Here is a 20472-nt window from a genome sequence, read left to right as displayed (position 1 = left end):
CATATGCTATATGCTGACACAATAAACAGAAAGAGACCATGAACTTGAGAAGGAACAGAGGAAGTTATATTGTTCTCAGGAAAATGAATACACCTGTAGACAATCATATTGGCTTGTGTATCAAGCCAATCTCAGAAAGATAAACATCATATATTTTCTCTCGTCTAATGTTCCTAGATTTTATAGTCACATAAAATCATCTCTGTATACATGAAATGACACAAAAGTTAGTCTAAGGGAACAAAGTGGGTGGAGTAGGGGAGAAAAGGAGGGTAGAGAGAACCCAGGAGACCAGAGTGGGGAAGTAAGGGGTAACATGCACCTGTAAAAAATCCATTTTGAAAATCAAAATATACTTAAATTTGAGCATTATAACAATCTAATTTCCTTACCAGGACTATCTCTCCTAATCCAAGCTGAGCTCGACCTAAAGTTTGCCAAGCCTCCCATGAGTGTGCGTTACGCTTAACAGCCATTTCTGCTGCGTGGACTGCTGGAAACATTTCATGAAGAGACATCAGGACCTATGTGCCAGAAAGAAGAAAAAACAAAACCTGTCATAAGCATACGTAAGATTAACTGACAAACTACTGGTTGGTAATCATATACGAACAATGATTTTCCTGTAGAAAATATATTTTAATCTGTCACTCAGATTTCCATGACTTTTATCCCCTGCTTTACATTCGTTACCAGAAATTCTATACCTTTTTTCACTCCCAAATTTAAATAGAAATATAAACCATCTCTATGTCCATGTGATCAAAACCAAGAGGTTGTATTCCAGTCACAGTAGCTCGGAGCTACCTGACGGCCAGCTTTCACTTCTAGTTACTCTATTTGCAATGCACTTTTTAGGGAAGTCTTGCTGCTAAAACTAGATAAATAAGTTTGTTTAGCCAACCACCCTGTCCCAAGCACACATCTACCTGTTGAGAAAATGAAACAACCTGTGCACCTCAGAACTGGGTTTTTCAAGCCACACAAACCAGAACATTCACAGAACTGGAGAACTGAATGCTTCACTTCAACCCATGGAAAATAGTTTATTGCATTTATAATCTTTGGGTCTATAAACATTCTGGAACATTCTTGACACAAGTGCCAGTCTTAGGTTCAAAATTAAGTTCTTCGTGTATCTCGCTATAAATCTTGCCTTAACCTGCACATATCTTAGCTCTGTACCTGAAAGCATCCAAGTGAAGGGCTCTACAAAGCCTGCTTCAGTGGACCTATTTTATGTGGATTCCTTCTCAATAAAGTAGCTCAAATCTAGGAAAGCATGTGACTCTCATCTGAGAGGATTGTGTGGCAATGCCTGTTAACATAGATCAAGGCTCGATTGTAACAGTTGTCAAGAATTACACTTAATGCTCTTCTAGAGACTGTTCTGTTATTTTAACTTTTGAGAGTTTCTCTGTGGAGCCCAAACTGGCCTTTGTCTTAGTCTTTCTCCTTGTCTCAGTCTAAGCACTGGGACTTCAGTCATATGCCACCAATGCCCAGCTCTGCTTGAGACTTCTAATATTTCTTAAATAAATTCAAGTGCTCAGAGGCTTTCTGTATAGAATTTTTCTACAAAATGTTAGCAAAGTAGGTTTACTACATTAGTTTTCTAGCTGGCAGTAACTATGCCAGCCTTTCACTAGGATCTATACATACATTTGTTTTCTCGTTACCTCGTCTGTATTTACCTTTTGGGCAGATGTGACTTGAGAAGTTCATTTTCATTACTTAAGCCACTGTTCCATTGGCTTTTCGAGACCTAGGGAGGTTTAAAGGTTTGTTCCTCAGTACTTCTTTTGGGCAGCAAGCCCTGTGGGGAATTCTTTCTATCAGACAGATTCAGTTTACATACTTATTTCTATGATTAGCACATGCAGAGCTAACTAGTGGGGGTGTAAACTTTGAAAGGAAATTCCAGAAGATGAACTCAAAGCATCTTAACATTTGTTCTTTTAAACAAGATATATCTCAGAACCCTTCAGTGGCAAGATCTGGTCTATTAAAAAATCGATCTTGATATCAATCACAAAGCTAACATAGGTTATATGACTTCCTATAGCAAATGTTCTGCTCACCTATTCAAGTAAGCCCAGATGAAACCAGAGAAGGCATTTCTAGCTTTTCTTTAATGACTAACAGAAAGAATCATTACGTAGTCTTTATCATGTCACAAATATTCTCTTTATAATGTTAACAAGAATACACACACACAAAAAAAAAAATCCTGGAAAATAGAAGAAATGAAGCTTGTGCAGTAAAAATGTTATGTCCTGGTTCTTCTGATGCAGCTGGTCTCCTTCCAGGAGCATCCTCTCCTCAGTCTCTGCAGCAGGGGTATCATAGGCAGGGACTCCTCATCTTCAACAATACTTAGACCAAGTCTGACGACCCTGTAAATCCTGTTGGCACATGTGTGACGATCTTCCAGACTGAAGGCACAAGTTCAGTTTCATGCAGCAAAATGAACAGATCCTTCACTGCTGTGGCTGTCATATCCACGGGTGTGTCTTTGCTGCCATGTAACTCGCTGTTGACGTCTCTTAAGGCTTGACTCTTTCTGTGTTCCCTGCCCATTTGTGTGTACTTGTGACAGACAGCCTGGAGAAGTTTCCAGTAAGTTTGGTATAACTACTACCTTTCTCAAAATTTTACAGAAATTTTGTCTTTTTCTCTTCCTATTTTTTCTCTTCTTTATCTTCCAGACGTTCCATGCTCTCCCTCTTTGGGGAGGGGAGGGTATAGGGAACTTTCGGGATAGCATTTGAAATGTAAATAAAGAAAATAATAATAAAAAAAATACTCTGCTCAAATCCCTTCAGCTGCTGGACACAGTACTCATCAATGGGCTTTACTGTTTGTATCATTTCTAACCATGTTTTTGGAGATGTTTCCCAAAGGCCAAAGTAACCACAAAGTTCTTGGTGATGGAGTAGATGCCTTTCTGGCTTTCCTTTATTCGGGTACAGCAGTCCTAGACCACCATCTCATCCCCAGAGCAGATGAAGTACTACAACAGCCCTGAAAAGTTCTTGCAGTGCTGAGTCTTCAATGGTTTCCAAGGTCTATTTTCAAGAACTGCTCATAAAACTTGTCTTTATCTTCTGCCAGTTCAGTGAACAGTTCTAAGCAATTTTTAACCAAATTCATTTTGATAACATTCAAAATTTGCTGTTACAACTTATCATAGGAACTATTTGGAGGGAGATCCTTGGAATGTGCCTCCCCTGTAATGACAATCATATACTCAGGGGTTAACTTCTTACACATACCCATGATAGAAGCAGCAGGCATACAACTTAATGTGATTCTTTTTCCTTTTCCTTTTTAGCTCTGCTTTCGAAGAGATCAAAAGGAACATGTCTTAGGACAAAAGCAAGCAAAGGCCCTTCAACAGAAAGTACTTCACTGTCAAGCCTGCTTCCCAGCCACTGGCCAAGCCCTTGTCCACTTTCCTCATTACTAACATCCTCAGGACTTCTGGCCCAAATAGAATTGTCTTTGCTGAGTGTTTCTTGACCAATGTACCTTTCCTTAGTCTTCTTTTTCTTCTCACCATTTGTCTTAGTTAAGGTTTCTATTGCTGTGAAGGGATACCATGACCACAGCAACCCTGGTAAAGGAAAACATTTAACTGGGGCTGGCTTACAGTTCTGAGATTTAGTCCACTGTTACGGTAGCTGAGAGTTCTACATCTGGATCGATCAGCAGACAGCAAGAAGGGAGTATCACACTCGCCTGACTTGAGCACCTGAGACCTCAAAGCGTCCCCACAGTGACACACTTCCTGCAACAATGCCACACCTACTCCAACAAGGCCACACTTCCAAATAGTGCCACTCCTAGGAGCCTATGGGAGACATTGTCTTTCAAATCACCATCCATCCTTCTCCCCTCCCTCCTCCTCACTCCTATCCCTTCTTCTTACTCCTCTTCCTCCTCCTCCCTTCTCTCCATCCTCCTCCACCTCTCTCTGAATGAACAACTGCTATTAAAGGTTTGTTACCAGACTTCTTTCCGTCCTTGTCTTCAGCCTCATAACCGCTGATTTCTCTATCACACTCCTCCACGAAGGAAGGAATGGGTGAGCCAATAAACTGAGACTACCTAGTCATAATTTATTTATTCTTCTTTCCTCCAAGTACTCAGTTTGGTCTTCTTTCAGAGATACAATAGCCTTTGTTCCATGGTCTACAGAGTCCCCTGTGACAGTCTTCACTGTGAATGATCCCTCTGCCGAGGATTCCCAGGTATGCTGTTCATCACTATTCTGGGTGCTCACAGTCACTTTCTCAGCAACCAAATACACAGTAAAAAACCAACACCAAACTGGCCAATCACAAAGATAACTGCAGTAGCCTGCAAAGCCTCCACGAAGGCTTCATCCCAAACTTGGCACAGTACCAAAGTTGTTGATCAAGTCACCCCTGGTCATTCTCATTTCAGCGTCCACAATAGTTAGAGTTTAATCCTGTTTGCTAGGAGCAGTAACAGCTTCTTCCCAATGTCTTCTTTCTGTTAAGCTCTCACATCTAATTTATCCAAAGCACCTGAAAATTTTGAAATGAGCCCCCTAAGAAAGATCTCTCTGAGTAGAAATTATTAATAATCAAGTGATGTTAACTGGACAATTTGTACAGGAAAGGCATTCTCTTCCTCTTCCAGTCAGGCTTGGGTCTGGGTTTCCTCAAGCATCTTTGCTGAGAGACTAATGCATGCTTTAGTAGCAGCTCTGAGATGCTGAAGCAATGGACCCATAACGTTTTTATTTAAGTATCTTCCAAAACACAATACATTTTCATTTTGAAAAAACAAAAACAGCTACTAGTAGACAACTAATTTATAAGCAATGTAGAAACTTTCCATCTATTTAAAAAAAAAGTTAACTGGTAATTTTATCTATATGTTACATCTTCTTAGAGCTAGGTTGAAATAATAGTTGAGCTCACTGCAAAAAGCAAATGCATTTCTAATTCTATACACAAAACAAAGCTATATACAACATGCTAAAAAATTTTTTAAAACAATTGTATTAGAAAAGAGGAATGAGAACAGACAAATTAGCTCATCCCTGCTCACTGAACAACCACGGCATAATTACAAGGTAAAAGCCACACTCCTTATCGTTATTACCTGTGATTTCATCTCATAAAGGGTAGCATCATCCGGGGTTAGCTGTAGTGCTTCATCCCACTTCTGAATTGCCTCCTTGTATCTGCAGTTGTTAAAGTTACATTAATATCATATTTTAACTCCTCCCAGAGTACATGTTAAATTTAAAAATCAGGAACTTGAAAATAATCCACTAAGAAACTTTTCTATTAAAGATTGCTAATAAAGCTGTTTAAAAAGCATAGGTAAATTAAAGAAATGAAGGACAGCTGGGCGTGGTGGCGCACGTCTTTAATCCCAGCACGTAGATTTCTGAGTTTGAGGCCAGCCTGGTCTACAAAGTGAGTTCTGGAACGGCCAGGGCTACACAGAGAAACCCTGTCTTGAAAAAAACAACAACAAAAAACAAACAAAAAAAAAACAAAAACAAACCAACAAAAACAAACCAACAAAAAAAAACAAAAGAGAAAAGGACAAAATATAAATAAGAGATCTTACAAATTGCCTTCTAAGATTCTGGAGCCTGAGCTAGCACAATGGCTAAGGGGCAAAGCCTAACACTCCAGTCAATCCCTGAATCCTACCTAAAGGTGGAAGCAGTGAACTAACTCTATAAACTTGTCCTCTGACCTCCACACACACACACCACAGCATTTATACACTATTATTATTATTATTATTATTATTATTATTATTATTATTATTATTATTTAAAAGAGATTTTCGGGCTGAGAAGTCAAATGTCTTTCTTTTTTAATTAACTTCAATGATGGGATTCTAAAGGATTTGTCTTAAAAGCTTACAATTCAGTTCCACGCCTTGGTTCTGCTATAGCAATCTACCTGGCAGAGATGACAGTCGTCCTGACTAGTTTTATGACAACTTGACACATGTAAATTCATCTGAGAGGAAACTTGAATCGAGAAAATGTCTCCATAAGGTCAGATTGTTTGCAGGCAAACCTGTAGGGCATTTTTGAAATGAGGGATTGAGCCTGTTGTGGGTGGGGCACTGGCTAGCAGTCTTTCTCTATAAGAAGCAGGCCCAGCGAGCCAGAGAGCAGCACTCTTCTACAGCCTCTCTACAGTGCTTGCCCCCAGGCTCCTGTCTTGTTTGAGCTCCTGCCATGACTTCATTCAACGATGAACAGCGACGTGAAGATGTAAGCAAAATAACCCCTTTCTTCCCCAATGGAGAGTCATGAAGAGGACAAATATCTGTTTTTGTTCATAATACAAACACACACCAAGCTTAAAAGATAGGTAAAATGCACCCAAAATAATAAGCAGATAACTTCTGGTAAGCTATGGTTTGAGTGTGTCATGTCCCTTAAAGGTATATTTACAGACACTTGGTCCAAATGGTGGCACTATTTGGAAAAGTTGTAGAACCTTTAAGAGGTAGTGACTCAGTGGGGAATGGATCACCAGGGTCTGACCTAAAAATTTTAAATACCAGCCCTGCTTCCTGCCTCCCACTTTGTCCTGTTCCACCAGGGTGTGAGACATGAGGAGTCCCAACTGCACACTCCTGCCAGGGTAGAACTACTGACGTTATGCCTTCTCTGCAATGATGGGCTGCATCCCATCAGCCTGGGAGCTAACATAAACTCTTCCTCCCTCAAGTGGCTTCTTGTCAAGTCTTTGGTCTCAGCAACCTGACTAATAATTAATACATACCACCACCTTTTATTTTAAGATTGAGAGCCAGGTATTCAATTAATATCTTCAACTGTAACCACAAGCAGCTAAGCTAACTGAGTAACTGGAAAATTGCCCTTAGCACACTTGATGCAGTCTTCAGAGGTTGTTCACCATTTCCTGCTCTCTAGGCAATGTTAATGAGCACTGCTCCTCTTTCCAGGGACTTGAGCACGTCTGCAGTCCCAGGGCTGTGAATCCCTGACAATCTCTGTCACGTCCCATCATGTACTATCTTCTCTTAAATCATCTCTTGTTGTTTTCAAGACCCTTCTCGTCCTCAGTGTGTGTTCCGTATGTACAATGCATAATACCTGGCAATAACCAACTGCTACTGATTCATATTCTCTAATATAAATTATAATCATATAATACATATAATTGTGTGTGTGTGTGTGCATGTGTGTGTGGTGTACACTTGTGCTGATGTGTGTGTGCAGGCATTAGAATAGCATCCTCCTTTATTGCTGTCGATGTTATTTTCTTGAAACAGGTCTTTTCTGAGCCTGGAAAATGCAGTTTTTGTAAGGGTAGCTGGCCAGGGTGCTCCTGGGATCCACTATCTGTCAGTCAACAAAGCAGGGGTTACAGGCACACATGTGCAGCTTTTAAACAAGTGCTGAGATTCGGACAAAGGTCCTTATGCTTATTCAGCAAGCATTCTTACCAACTGAGTCATCTCCCCATCTAACTCACAATCTTTTTATTGCTATTTTAGAGTTCATTTCTTATACTTAGGAGAGCAAGTTTACTGTATAGTGATCTTGTACATACACCAGAAGTGAAACTCCATACATCCTGTTCTCTCGCTTAACCACATCAAAGCCAACGCAAGAGACTGACCTAAACCATCTAGGTTGTTATTTAATGCAATTATTTTTCTTTATACCACATGCATAATTGCATGGGTCTTAAACATATTTCTCATTTTTCCACTGCACTTGGAAACAGCAAAGAGATTTTTTTGCGAGTTATATGTTAGCAAACGCTAACAGTCACTGAGCAGATTCCAGTGCCGGTTACTTGACCTTCATTACTGTACTGGACCCTCACCAGAACCCTAGGTGGCATTAGTTATTATCTCCATTTCATAAATAAGAGAGCTGAAGATTAAAGAAGCTAACTTCCCAAAGGTAGCTAATGCTGCCGCTACAAGGGTCGGGTAGGATTGGAAGACACCAAGTGTAACATCACAGCCTCATGCTAAGCCACACTTGGTCCTATTTCCTCACTAGACATCCTTTTCAAAAGGCCATTTAAGTTTTTGTAAGTATACTCCATGGATTCACACATGAAACTGCCTACCAATCCACATCTCAGAACACGTCCACTACATTACAGAAAGTATGCTGTAGTAAAGACCCGGACTCCCTAATGGCACAGACAGGGGAGGCTCCATCAGGAAAGCGCTTGCTGCACAAGCCTGCGGGCCTGAGAGCAGTTCCTCTGCACTCACAGAAACCCCAAGCACGGCACGAGCTATGAAATATCCCCACTGCGGAGTCAGACAGGAGGATCTCTCGGATGGATTGGCCAGCCCAGGCTATCGGCAAACCCTAGGCTAAGTCTCATACCATCTTGACAAAGCACAAAGAGTGCACAGTGGGAGTGTGCTTTACAAAGTTTGCTTTTATACTCATTAAAGGCGTGGCGGTCAACCCACAGTTATAATGAACAACGTGCTGTGGTGCTCGAACTACAAGTTAAATGTTCAATTCGGGGAAGGCGGTAACCTCTGATTCCAGCCAAACCATACAGAACTAAGTAAGCCTAGACCACTGTTAGAGCCTTTGGGGCTTTGAGAGGCTTTTGCGACCAGTTCTTATTCTGTAGCCTTGGCTGGCCTGGAACTACACAGACCAGGCTGGCCTCAAAGCCAGCTCCGCCTCCGCCTCCTGAGTGCTGGGATTACAGGAATGTACCACCACGCCCAGCTCCTTCACAGCCTGCAGCGCACACAATTCCTCCATGAAAAGACATCTACCTGAACACTGTTTAATTCTAGGTGAAAGGCTTCTAACAATGTGGGAACCGTGTGGCCACCTTCCCCCTCATTACTCAGGCTACCTCAATTATTCATCTCAGCTCTTTTTGTTAGTATCATTTTACCATGGTCTCCATTCTTGAGAGTTTCTTGCATGAAATACAATCCCATCCACCCCGTTACCCTCTTGCAGCACCCCTCACCCCCTAACATGTTCCCTTCCAATTTCTCCTCCCTCCTCTTCTCCATAGCCTGGTGGGTCCAATCAGAGCTGCCCACGTGAGCATGGTTGTTGGGCTGCACAGGAGGGTGGGCAACCTGCCAGTTCTACCCCAAGTTTATGATATGTCAGCACAATTCTGGGTATTTTCCCAAGAAATCACAAATCTCTGTTTTTACATATATTGTAATTTTTATACACATATGAAACATTCCTTCATTCCTTTAGACCAAAAGATTCTCTCTATAGCATACTTGCTTAAAGGCTGAATATTATACAGTTATAGGAGATAGTATAGTTACTCAGTAGTACCTTTATTGGTAGGTATTAGAAACTGGGTTTTAACCCATCCTTTTTTCTTTTTTTCCTTTTTTTGGTTTTGGGTTTGTTTTTTTGTTTGTTTGTTTTTTTTTTTTTCAGTTTTTTTCGAGACAGGTTTTCTCTGTGTAGCCCTGGCTCACTTTGTAGACCAGGCTGGCCTCAAACTCAGAAATCCGCCTGTCTCTGCCTCCCAAGTTCTGGGATTAAAGGCACGTGCCACCAAGGCCCAGCTCAGTCCTTTTCTTTCACCCAGACCATAGCTAACTGGAACAAAGAAAAATATGCAATCCAAATGTCTAGTTGACTCTGTATAACTTCTATGGCCTGGTCCAACTGGCATAAGCCTATCAGATTCCTCTTTATGGAATCTGAAAACAGGAAACTGAAGAGTTGAAACTATGTAGAGAAGCAAACTGATAAAATAAGAAAAGTAAGTAGTAATAGGACACAGCAGAGAAACTTCTGCCTGTGGTACTTTGAATAAAAAAGGCCTCCAGTCTCCCCCTTCTTAGAGGAGAAGACAGGGCATGTGTGAGGCTATGTGAGGAGGGGATGTAAAGTGATAATAAATAATTAATGGGAAAAATAGCTCCCAAGAGCTCATATATTTGAATGCTTAGCCACAAGAGAGTGGTATTATTTGAAAAGATTAGAAGGATTAGGAGGCATGGCCTTGTTGGAGTGGGTGTGGCCTTGATGAAAGAAGTGTGTCATTGGAGGGAGGGCTTTGAAGATTCGAAATGCCATAGAAGGCCCTTGCACATACACACTGTGCGCTCGCTCTCTCTCTCTCTCTCTCTCTCTCTCTCTCTCTCTCTCTCTCTCTCCCCTCTCTTTCTCCTTCCCTCCCCCTCCCTTTCTCCCCTGCAGCTCCTCCCCCCCTTCTTTCTTTGTGCCTATGAATCAGAATGTAGCTCTCAGCTACTGCTCCAGCAACCTGCCTACATGGTACCATATTCTCTGCCATGATGGTAATGGCATCTAAACGTGAGATGTAAGTAAGCTCCCAATTAAATGCTTTCTCTTATTAGAGGCACATTGGTCTCTTCACAGCAATAGAACAGTGACTACAGAGGCCTATAAAGACTGGCTCCCTTTTCTGTCTTTAACCTCGCCTCTGACCTGGCCCCTTTCCATGGTGGGCTTTAATCATACTTTGGCCATACTCCCCCCTATTCCTCAGATACACTAGCATACATCTGCTTTGGGGCATTGGTGTTCTTCTTCCCTCTTCCTGGACCATTCTTTTCCCAGATAACCATATTATAAATGCCCTATGCTTAAAGGCTCATCTAGATTACTTTCTTTGATTCTAATATATCACAAGACGCCCTTGCTCATATAGCCTAGATATTACTATTGTCTAACTAGTTCAACAATTCAGTGCACAGAAATCTCATTCAGCTTTACCTTTCTGCCAAGCACATTATTTCTCTAAATTTTGATCAAATCAACTTTCAGATTTCTTTGTTTCTACCAAACTATGATAAATCCTGCTAAGAAAAGCATCAAAGGAAACTGATATGGTCCACATTCACATAGTCAAATATATAGTGAACACACACTAGCTGCTACAAGTTGGGCATACAGCAATGAAGGACACAAAATGTTTACTTACATAGAATCTATATTTTAATATGAAAAACAACATGAAATGAGTAATTGAATAAACACGACTGCTGTAAAGAAAATATAGAAAATCAGAAGTCTAAAAGTACCAGGGGAAATCCACCCACACTGTCTTAGTAGTTACAAAAGGCTTGCCTGAAATGGTATTATTTGGACCATTATGGAAAATAAATATCAACTTGCCATATGAAAATCTGAAAAAAAAAATCTTAGTAGAGAATGCAAGAACAGAAATGAGTAAGTTTGATGCTTTTTAGGGGAAACACACAATCCAGCCTGAGTTAAGCACAGTGGTAAAGGGATAAAGGGATGAAAAAAAAATGCCCAGGGCCCTGAAATTTAAAAATAACACTCACATTTAGTCTTAGTGTTAAGTTGATACTAATACTTTGAAACAATTACAGGCATATTATAACATCAGGATAATTTTGTGAAATCCACTAAGAATCCTTTTAAGAATAAGAAGAACTAGAAGTATCAAATGCTTAAATTTTAAGATAAGACTAGCTTTGAATAATTTCTCATTAACCAAGGATTTTCTAGAGGTAGGAAATAGCCTGTTTGGTAAGTTAGCTGCCACACAAGCGTGAAGACCTGAGTCAGAGCCCGAAGTTCTGCTCTGCCTGCTTTCACCAACCCCTGGCTTCGGTGCTCTCTCCTCGGCATTGTCTTTATATGATCCAATAAACCCTCTTAAGTAACAGCATTCCAACACTAGATCTAGGGGTGATTTTAAATAACAATCAGCAGAAAGCACACAACTATAAAACAGTGTCCAACACCACGAAGAGGATAACAATTACAGTACTACCAGCTGAAACAATGGTAGACCACACCCTTGTTTGACCTCAGCTGAGAATATACTCATCAGAAGACTCATTATTTTTGTCCCCCTGTGATTATCCACTAACAAGAATGGACTGCAGGTAAAACACATTTAGTGAAAGGGAATGGGATTCACAGTGGGGCTAGAGGGCAGAAGTAGTGGATGGTACCTGATCAAAATTTTATAAGTATGCAAAAAATACATTTTACTAAGTAGGTAAATTTAGTATGCAGATATGACAAGCACATGTAGGAGACAGGAAAATGAATCAGTGATAGTGCTCAGACTGAAAGGTCTAATATGGTCCTACTAGGCAAAGGAAAAGGTATAAATATGCCCTAAAATAAATCCTAACCTGCTCAGAGTTTCAGCAGTGTAATAGTATGCTTGGCCCAGGAAGTGGCACTATTTGGAGGTATGGCCTTGTTGACGAAGGTGTGGCCTTATTGGAGGAAGCGTGTAACTGTGGGGGTGAACAATGAGACCCTCCTTCTAACCACACAGGAGCCAGTCTTCTCCACCTTCAGAACATGCAGCTCCTCCAGCGCCATGCCTGTCTAGATGCTGCCACGCTTTCCACCGCAATGATAATGGACTGAACCTCGGAACCTTTGAAGCAAGCACCAATTAATTAATTAATTACTCTTTATAAGAGTCGCTGTAGTTGGGGTGTCTCTTCACAGCAATGAAACCCCAACTAAGACAAGCAGATATCACTTACTGAAATTCAACAGTCATGGGGATTAAACCACAAATCCACTTCCAGTATTTAAGCTGCTATTTACACAGATGTTTCTAATTAAGTCGGAAAGAACCAAACATCTATCTACACAAGACTAACTGTGAAACAGCAGGAAGGCGCTGACACTGCACGACGGTGCACACAACACTAGATAAAGGTCATTTCCAAAGCAAATTTACACAATGGTACAGCATCTACTAGTACAAGAAACTTCCAGGGTTTTACTGCACCAACCACGTTACCCACTTCTAGTACTCTCTGCACACCCACCAAAACAGTGCTTCTTAACCCCCACCCCCAATGCTGTGGCCCTTAATAACACTTCCTTAGGGTGTGGTGACCCCAACCATAAAATTATTTCGTTGCTACTGTATAATTTTACTATTATTATGACTAGTAATGAAAGTATCTGATATGTCATGTCTGTGAAAGGGTCACTCAGACCCCTCAAAGGGGCCACGACCCACAGGCTGAGAAGCTCTGTACTAGAAAGTGAATTTTTCTGAAATATGTACAAAGTCACAGTTTTAATCTACCAAGTTTGACTTCTGATAGAGGGACAATTAAATATATGTACTACCTACATTTTCATTCATCTCATACACATGTCAGAAAATTATAAGTCAACAGAAATTAACATCAATGTCATAGAATAATTTTGACCAAATAAAAGATAATATGGAGGCTGTAGTGTGTCACACAGTATAGTCTTTTGTTCACACATCTTTACATACATGTATAGGTTCATTGCAATGAGTCATTGGTCTGGTTTGAGGCCTCTGGCTTCTGCTACTCTATCAATACTGGATCCTCATTAGGATTCCTCTCAGATATCCTGTTGTCATAGAGGTCCTGGTGCTTTAGATTTGCGGGACAGGCCTCTTCACTTGCCCCAGCAGATCACAGACTGGGTAGATGCTGGGGTGGCCAGCTCAAAACCCTGGATCTGGACCTGGTAGGGAGCTGAGTTGGTCAGCCCACCAGCTCTCCTGAGCCAGCCTCACCAGGCCAGGCTCTCCAGCACTGCTCTGGCTAGCTCACCCAAGGCCACAGCTGGCAAGGGGAAGGGTCAGTGCTCCTCACTGTCATGCCCTAATGGCTGGGGGCTGGCTCACCAGGGCCAGCTCTGTTGTGCTGCCCAGGGAAGGGAGGTGCAGAGCCAGCTCTCCTGAGTGCTGCAGCCAGTGGGGGAAGGGTTAGCTCTCCTGCTGTCATGACTCATGCTGCAGGTGGAGAGAGGAGAGGCAGAAGAGGGCATCTCTTCCTCACCCATGCACCTTGTCTTCTCTTTAATGATAAATCTGCTTATCTTAATAAGTCCACAAAATACACAAATGGAAAAACATAAATAGAATTCACTTCTTCCCTTGGATTAAACCCAATCCCTTTCTCATCAGAAAAGCCCCCCTTATCAAATTTATTCTAAGAACATGCTAGCAAGATGGCTCTGCAGGAACAGTTCCCCAAGCCCAATGACCTGACTTTGATCCCCGAAATCTTTAGGATGAAAAGAAAAAGCAAAATCCCACATGTTGCCCTCTGACATCTACATGTAAACAATGGCATGTGCTCACCATGTACATGAATAATAAATAAATAAAAATGAATGTGTACAAAATTATCCTAGTGAATATTGGTAATAGCACTCTCTCAGTAACGCTTTATAGAATAAATTGAAACTTTGAATCTGTTTCTGTGTCTGTTACAGGTTCTGTGCAAGCAGTGGGATGGGCACTCAGCTCCCCTAGCAGGGATCCACATCTCTAGAGGAGTGAGGTAGACACAGAGCAGTCTAGAGTGAAGATATTTATTATATTATGACATGGGATGACACCGAACAGGCCACAACTAAAAAACTGCTCCCTCTGACTAGTCTGAAGCATTAAACATCACAATTAAAATGTAACCTGGGCTAGGAATAGAGCTCACTGTCCTGACATCATTTCAGCCTAGCTGGAGAATTTAAAAATGTAAGAAGATCCATCCTTGGGATTACTGAAGACTTTCACATCTATCAGATGAGTATGCAAATTCTAAGAAGATTAATAAATTACATCCAGAAACTTACAATACAAAATATATATACAATAATGTAAAGTATATCTCAGCAGAAAATTAGAAATATGATTATATGAAATGGAAAATAGAGGGAAAAAAATGCATGAGCCACTCAAAAGCCAGAAATGCTGATTTCTAGTCATGTATACATGCTTTATGTGTTACTCACCAGTGTCACAGAGAATCAGTCTGTTGCTACTATTTGGTACTAAGTTTTCATGACCTATCATAGTAGCAGTAACTATGTATCACATGACAAGTAAGTTCTCAGCCTCTTAGGTAGACTGTGAGTGCTTCCAAACCTCTCTAAACAATGTTCCCAGTGTAACTATTGACAACAGAAAAAGCTGGGAACTGCAAAGTTCTATCCCTTCTTTGGAATTCACAATAATCCTTCCATTCACAATTTCCTTACAAATACTATAGCAATTAATTTTCTAATACAGTGGTAGCAAATTCAAGTTAGCACTTGCATGTCTGCCCATCTTTTGTATACATTGCTCAGCACGCCTCTGCTCTGTTCAGCTGGCTTTTACCCTGAGCCCAGCCACTTACAATGCCTTTGTTTGAACAGAGCTCCTAGTGAAAATACACCCAACATCAGGACTGTCTTTTCTACCTTGTCATCTTTCCATCCATAAAGATGTTCTCTAGTAAATTAAAACACTGCTCTCCCTGCTGCTGTCCTTTGCTGATGGTTCCACCCACTAGCCGGCTGTGACACCACTTGACTGACCTCAGAGTAACTTTCATTCTTTAAGAATATGGTTTTTTATCTTTTTAATGTATTTATGTTTTATGACATTTTGAAAGGGAGAGAGTTATTTCAATTACTTAACATACAATTGTCTTTAGTACTCAAAGTCCTATAAATTTGGTATGACTTGCTCTCCTATTACAGAGCAAAAGCTGAGAAAAGCTACAGGACCAGACCCAAACTTCATGGCAGGAATCCTCCCAAGATAGTAGTGTGTAACGTAGCTCTTCCAAGGTCACAGTGCCTTCTACCTCAACGTCTTATTTCATTTTCCTCTAGTCCTTCTGGGTACTTTTTTCTGAAGTTGGAAATCAGAGTAGGTTCATTTTGGGGGGATGCTTTGTGACAGGGTCTCACTCTGCAGCCCTGGCTGCCTTAGAACTCACTATTGTATACCAGCTGGCCTTGAACTCAGAAATCTACCTGCCTCTGCCTCCTGACTATGCCACAGCAGCCATGACAGCTGGCCTGAGCAGCTGTTAAGTTTTTTGTATGTATGTGTGTTAATTCTTTTAGGCCCAGTGTGTGTGTGTGTGTGTGTGTGTGTGTGTGTGTGTGTGTGTGCATGTGTTTTAATTCTTTTAAGCCCACAGAAAATGGAAAATGTCTGAGCACTTAATAGACACTAATATCAGTTTCTATCCACTCCATTTGTCCTACCTGCTCCATAAAACTTCTGAAAACAGAGAGAAGCATACAAGAAATGCTAAGAGGGAACAGGAAGTAACACCATGGTGTGTAGGGGCTGTAAAAACAAGCTCTCCTGAAACACAAGAAGCAGTCGCCATTCTTACTTTAGCCCATCTCATCATTTCAGTAACCAGAATAATAAAACTCCTAAGACAGAGAATTGTGAGGAGAAAGAACAGAGAAGAGAGAAGAGTGGGGGAGGGGAAAGGGGAGAGGAGCAGACAGAAGGACAAGGATTGCAGGTAGAGCAGAGAGGCCTTAGTTCTGAGATGTTTAATGTTTCAAACATCTCTCAGCTTTTAAGGCCCTTGGAGGGTTTTGGACTCTAGAGCAAAGGATGACATGCTGATAGCGCATCTAGTGACTATTTTAGACTTTGTGAGCAGGATAGTTTCTGTCACAACTACTTAGTTCTACCATTGTGTCACAAATCAGCCACAGACATGACAGAAGCAGATGAGCATGGCTCTGTCACTATAAAACAATTACTTTCAAACACAAGCAATGGTTTGGTCACCAATCTCTACCTGGCCTAGCTACTGATGCAAGTTTGTTGTGTTTGCCAAACGTCCTCTTAACTTCACATGTTCTGATCTGCCTAAAAAAAAAAAAAACTAGAAGCAGTTATTACAATGCAGCAGATATCATTTATGGAAATTCATGGAGGTCTTTTTTAACTGTCACCATATGTGTTTAAGGAATTAGTGGCAGGGGCCACACAGGGTCTGGGATGTTAAGAGCCTATGAGGAAAACAGCTGTCAAAAGGTCACACTGCTCAAAATGTCACTGTTCCAGTGCTGTAAAGGAAGAGGACTTACCATTTGACCACCCAACAAAGCAGCCCATAGACAGAGAACAAGATAAACTAAGAAATTCACCAGAACAGTAACTATAACTCTTTCTATGTACTCTCTGCATTAGGCAGATATGAATGCATGCACAGAACGCACACATGACAAACACACCTCCCACAGATTTGTATGGAACACAAAAGTAAAGCAAAAAGAAAAGAATGTCTTCTCACCTACCACTTCTATTTTGAAAATACACTCAATGCTTCCAGCTGAGACCTTTCTTGCCTAAATATACAAACATTTAAAGAGCAAACAAGCTGTTTTCCAATAGTTAAGGTGAAGCAAGCAATGAAGAGCTTCACCCCACACAGATCCCTGAGCCGCCCACCCACTCTCACTCTCTTTCACACCCTTGTTCATTTCATAGGTGATCCTTCCCACAGCTCAACAGTGGCACCACTTAGTTCCTCCATCTGGGGCTCACAGGACACTTGGCACCTAATAAGTCAGTCTGTGGTCTCTCCCAACTCCTGCAGCCTATCTCCTAATTCAACTTCAGTGTGGAACAGACTGAAAAGACACACCCCTATTGCAGCTGTTGGATAGGAAACAGTAAAAGATAAAAACTTGGTTTAAAGTCACTGTGGTTAATAAATGACCAAATTCTGATTCAGCCAGTTTAAAGGCAGTCTTAACAACATGGAACTAAACCAGCACAAGGAAGGAAGCAAGGTGAATAGCTCAGGGATTACACAGGGCAGGGTGAGATAATGCCCAACAATGAGACAAAGAACAGCTGGTGACCAAACCAAGTAAGCTAGATAGCATGCTCACTCACCAGATGAAAGGGCACAGTGCTTAGTTACTTTGCTCCGACTGCATTTCTAATTTACTACAGTTCAATGAGCTATTTAGTTAATGGCATATTTAATAAATGTTTATAGGTCACTTTCTCTGAGTGAGGATAGAAAAGGTCTCTACTATTCTTCTAGAACTTTCTAAAGAACTTTATGGGGAAACGGACATGAGAAAAAGTAAATGTAAATTCCATGATTTAAAGAGGGCTGTGACATGTAATGACCAAGTATCTTCTCACAACAGGTGATAGGCACACAGGAAATTCTTCCAAGGAATGTATATAGCCTGAGACCTGAACCACAAGATAGGACAAACATCTGAAAATCTGAAGAAAGTCTATTCCAGAAAAAGGCAAGAGCCCAAGGCAAGACTAAGCACTTCATGTTCAGAACATAGAAAGTCAAAGCAGTATGATTACAGTATAAGGAGAAAGGAAGTAATTATATTAGAGAAGTAGGCCAAACCATGGCCACAGAAAACCTAACAGGCTAAGGTTAGAGGTGTTAATCTAATTTAGTTGTGGTGAATTCAAAGGCTTTATCAACACTGACATGATTTACATTTCTAAAAGATGTCCAGATCAAGGGAGTGGAATAATCTATCAGGATATAAAAACATGCACAAGGAGGCCAAAACGGGTTCATTAAGAAATCAGGGATGAGATAACACCCAATAAGACCAGAATAACTGCAGTGAAAACTGAAAGTGGGTAAAAGAGTATATGTGTGTGTGTGTGTGTGTGTGTGTGTGTGTGTGTGTGTATATATATATATATATGAAACTCCACTTGGACTGGGCCTGAAAGGCGACGAGAAATGATGTCTAGTGGTTACGCAGACAACAGAGCCGGAGGTGAGAGCTTCCTGGCTAACCCTACTGGGATCCCAAGTAAACAAGACGGGGTCGGGGCAAAGGGGAGAAGGAAAATACAGGCCTATGGGATGCTGCCAACAGCTCTGCAAATGAACTTAGACAACCACTATCATGAGAAACTTGTTAGTGATACCGATGAAATCAGTGTGCCTTGGAAGCAGAGCATGAACGGGGGTTTGGGTGAGGGGCTATCTACAGGCTCTTTCCTATGTGCTGTTCTCCCACATCTCTCCAGAATTTCACCAAGTCTTATCTGGTCAATGTCAAGGGGTAAGAGGCTTTCTATCAGCATTACAAATGGGATCTCACTAGTCTATTACAATAGTAGCAACCAGAAATGCATGGCAACAGAAACAGAGTGAGCTATCAGACAGGCAGTGACTTATGAGCAAGTGGGGCAGAACAGCTCCGAGAAGGTGAGTAAGCCAGAGAGCTGCCTCATGGTTTGAGGCTGAAGTAACTAGGGGAAATGGCAGTGCCTTTCACCTATATGGGAAAGCAGCAGATCCCTGGGTAAAAACTCACATGTTCTGCTTGGTAAGTTTGATGCTTTTTATGCATCCAAGTAGGTGCGAAGAGACACTTACAGAGCTGGGGTTCAGATGGTAGGGCAACAAGTTATCAGGCATGCCAGCAAACTAAAGAAGGGACACGTGGGAGGAACAGGTAACAGAGACACCAGGAGATAATTAGGGAAAATGTTCCTGCGAAGTGAGAAGGGATGGATGAGTCCAGTGTATAAGAGGAGGGAGAGAGCTTTCATGAGAATTTGGTATTCATTACAACAGCTCAAAGACAAATAGTCTACAGATATGGGACAGTCCAAGGACATGAGAGTAAGGAATACACGCACTACACTGACTGCATCCACTCTTTTGTGAGACATGAGGCAAAACCATTGACTTCAAATGCCCTGAAGCTTGGAACCAGAGGATGTGCATCACATGGTGAAAACATACTCAAGTTCACTTTGGCTGTTATACTTTCTTAAATAACCTTCACGATAAATTCTAGTTACACTTGGCCTTCGCACTCATACATACCCATGCTACAGTAACAAAGCCACTTAGCTAGCTGTGCAAGTGTCACCATCTAGTGGTTGAAACTACATACCAATTTTAAGATGTTTACCTTCGGAAGACAAATCCTAGTTAGAAATAAGTCTACAAAAACAAAACAAAACAAAACAAAAAATATATATATATATATTAACTTCTAAAAAGCTTAGCATTATTATAAACCAGTATCATAAAATCCTAGTACATAATATCTCACACACGTTGATTTTGGTGCAATATATCATGCTACAAAGATTTGTTCTGAAATCATTCAATAATCTTTAAGATGTATGTCGTCATTTATATATGAGGAAACCTGAAACTGGTAGAGAAGTTAATGACCTGCCCAAAATTTATACAGAAAGAAATGATAATTATGGTATGATCTGAACGAAGGTAAAATTACTTCAAAATCCATACTCGTAACCATTATAGTCAACTGCCCTTCTTAAAAGCACCAGGCATCCTTAGGGCTGGACACGGAAGGAAGCCTTCTATCATGAAGAATCATTAATACTATGAAGAGAAAATTCAAGTGGCAAAATAAGTCTAAGGCAATCTTGCCACCATCAAACAGGCAGTAGAAGACAATACCAAAGAATAAAACCTTCTCTGGGGGAGAGATGACAGTAACCTATTTGGACAAGACCATATTAATGTGTTCAAACAATTCTACATGCTCGGTAAAGCTCAGTGAGAAAATATGAGTTTAAAAAGCAAGAGAAACTCACAGTGACTTAAAAACAAGTGACTTAGTATGTAAAGTGACTTGAAGACAGCAGAAATACAAAAAGTAAAAACAAACGGCTGTGCAGGGGAAAAGAAAGAGGGAAGGGAGGGAGGGAG

The 20472-nt window shown here is 41.0% G+C and overlaps 1 protein-coding gene across 3 annotated transcripts in view; it reads right to left on the bottom strand.

Annotated features, from left to right (window-relative positions):
• The window catches only part of Ttc33 (tetratricopeptide repeat domain 33), a 35533-nt gene that overhangs the window by 7343 nt on the left and 7718 nt on the right, over nucleotides 1-20472 (bottom strand). For all 3 annotated transcript variants that reach the window (XM_021208603.2, XM_021208602.1, XM_029544138.1), the window contains exons 3-4: nucleotides 5137-5218; nucleotides 393-524 (exon numbers count right to left, since the gene is read on the bottom strand). In XM_021208603.2, coding sequence (XP_021064262.1) covers nucleotides 393-524; nucleotides 5137-5218 — 214 coding nt within the window. The remainder of the gene's footprint in view (nucleotides 1-392; nucleotides 525-5136; nucleotides 5219-20472) is intronic.

This window comes from Mus pahari, chromosome 11 (genome assembly GCF_900095145.1).
Source record: "Mus pahari chromosome 11, PAHARI_EIJ_v1.1, whole genome shotgun sequence".
NCBI lineage: Eukaryota > Metazoa > Chordata > Mammalia > Rodentia > Muridae > Mus > Mus pahari.
The sequence above is the reverse complement of the archived record's forward strand: the minus strand, read 5'-3'. Positions and strand labels throughout refer to the sequence as shown.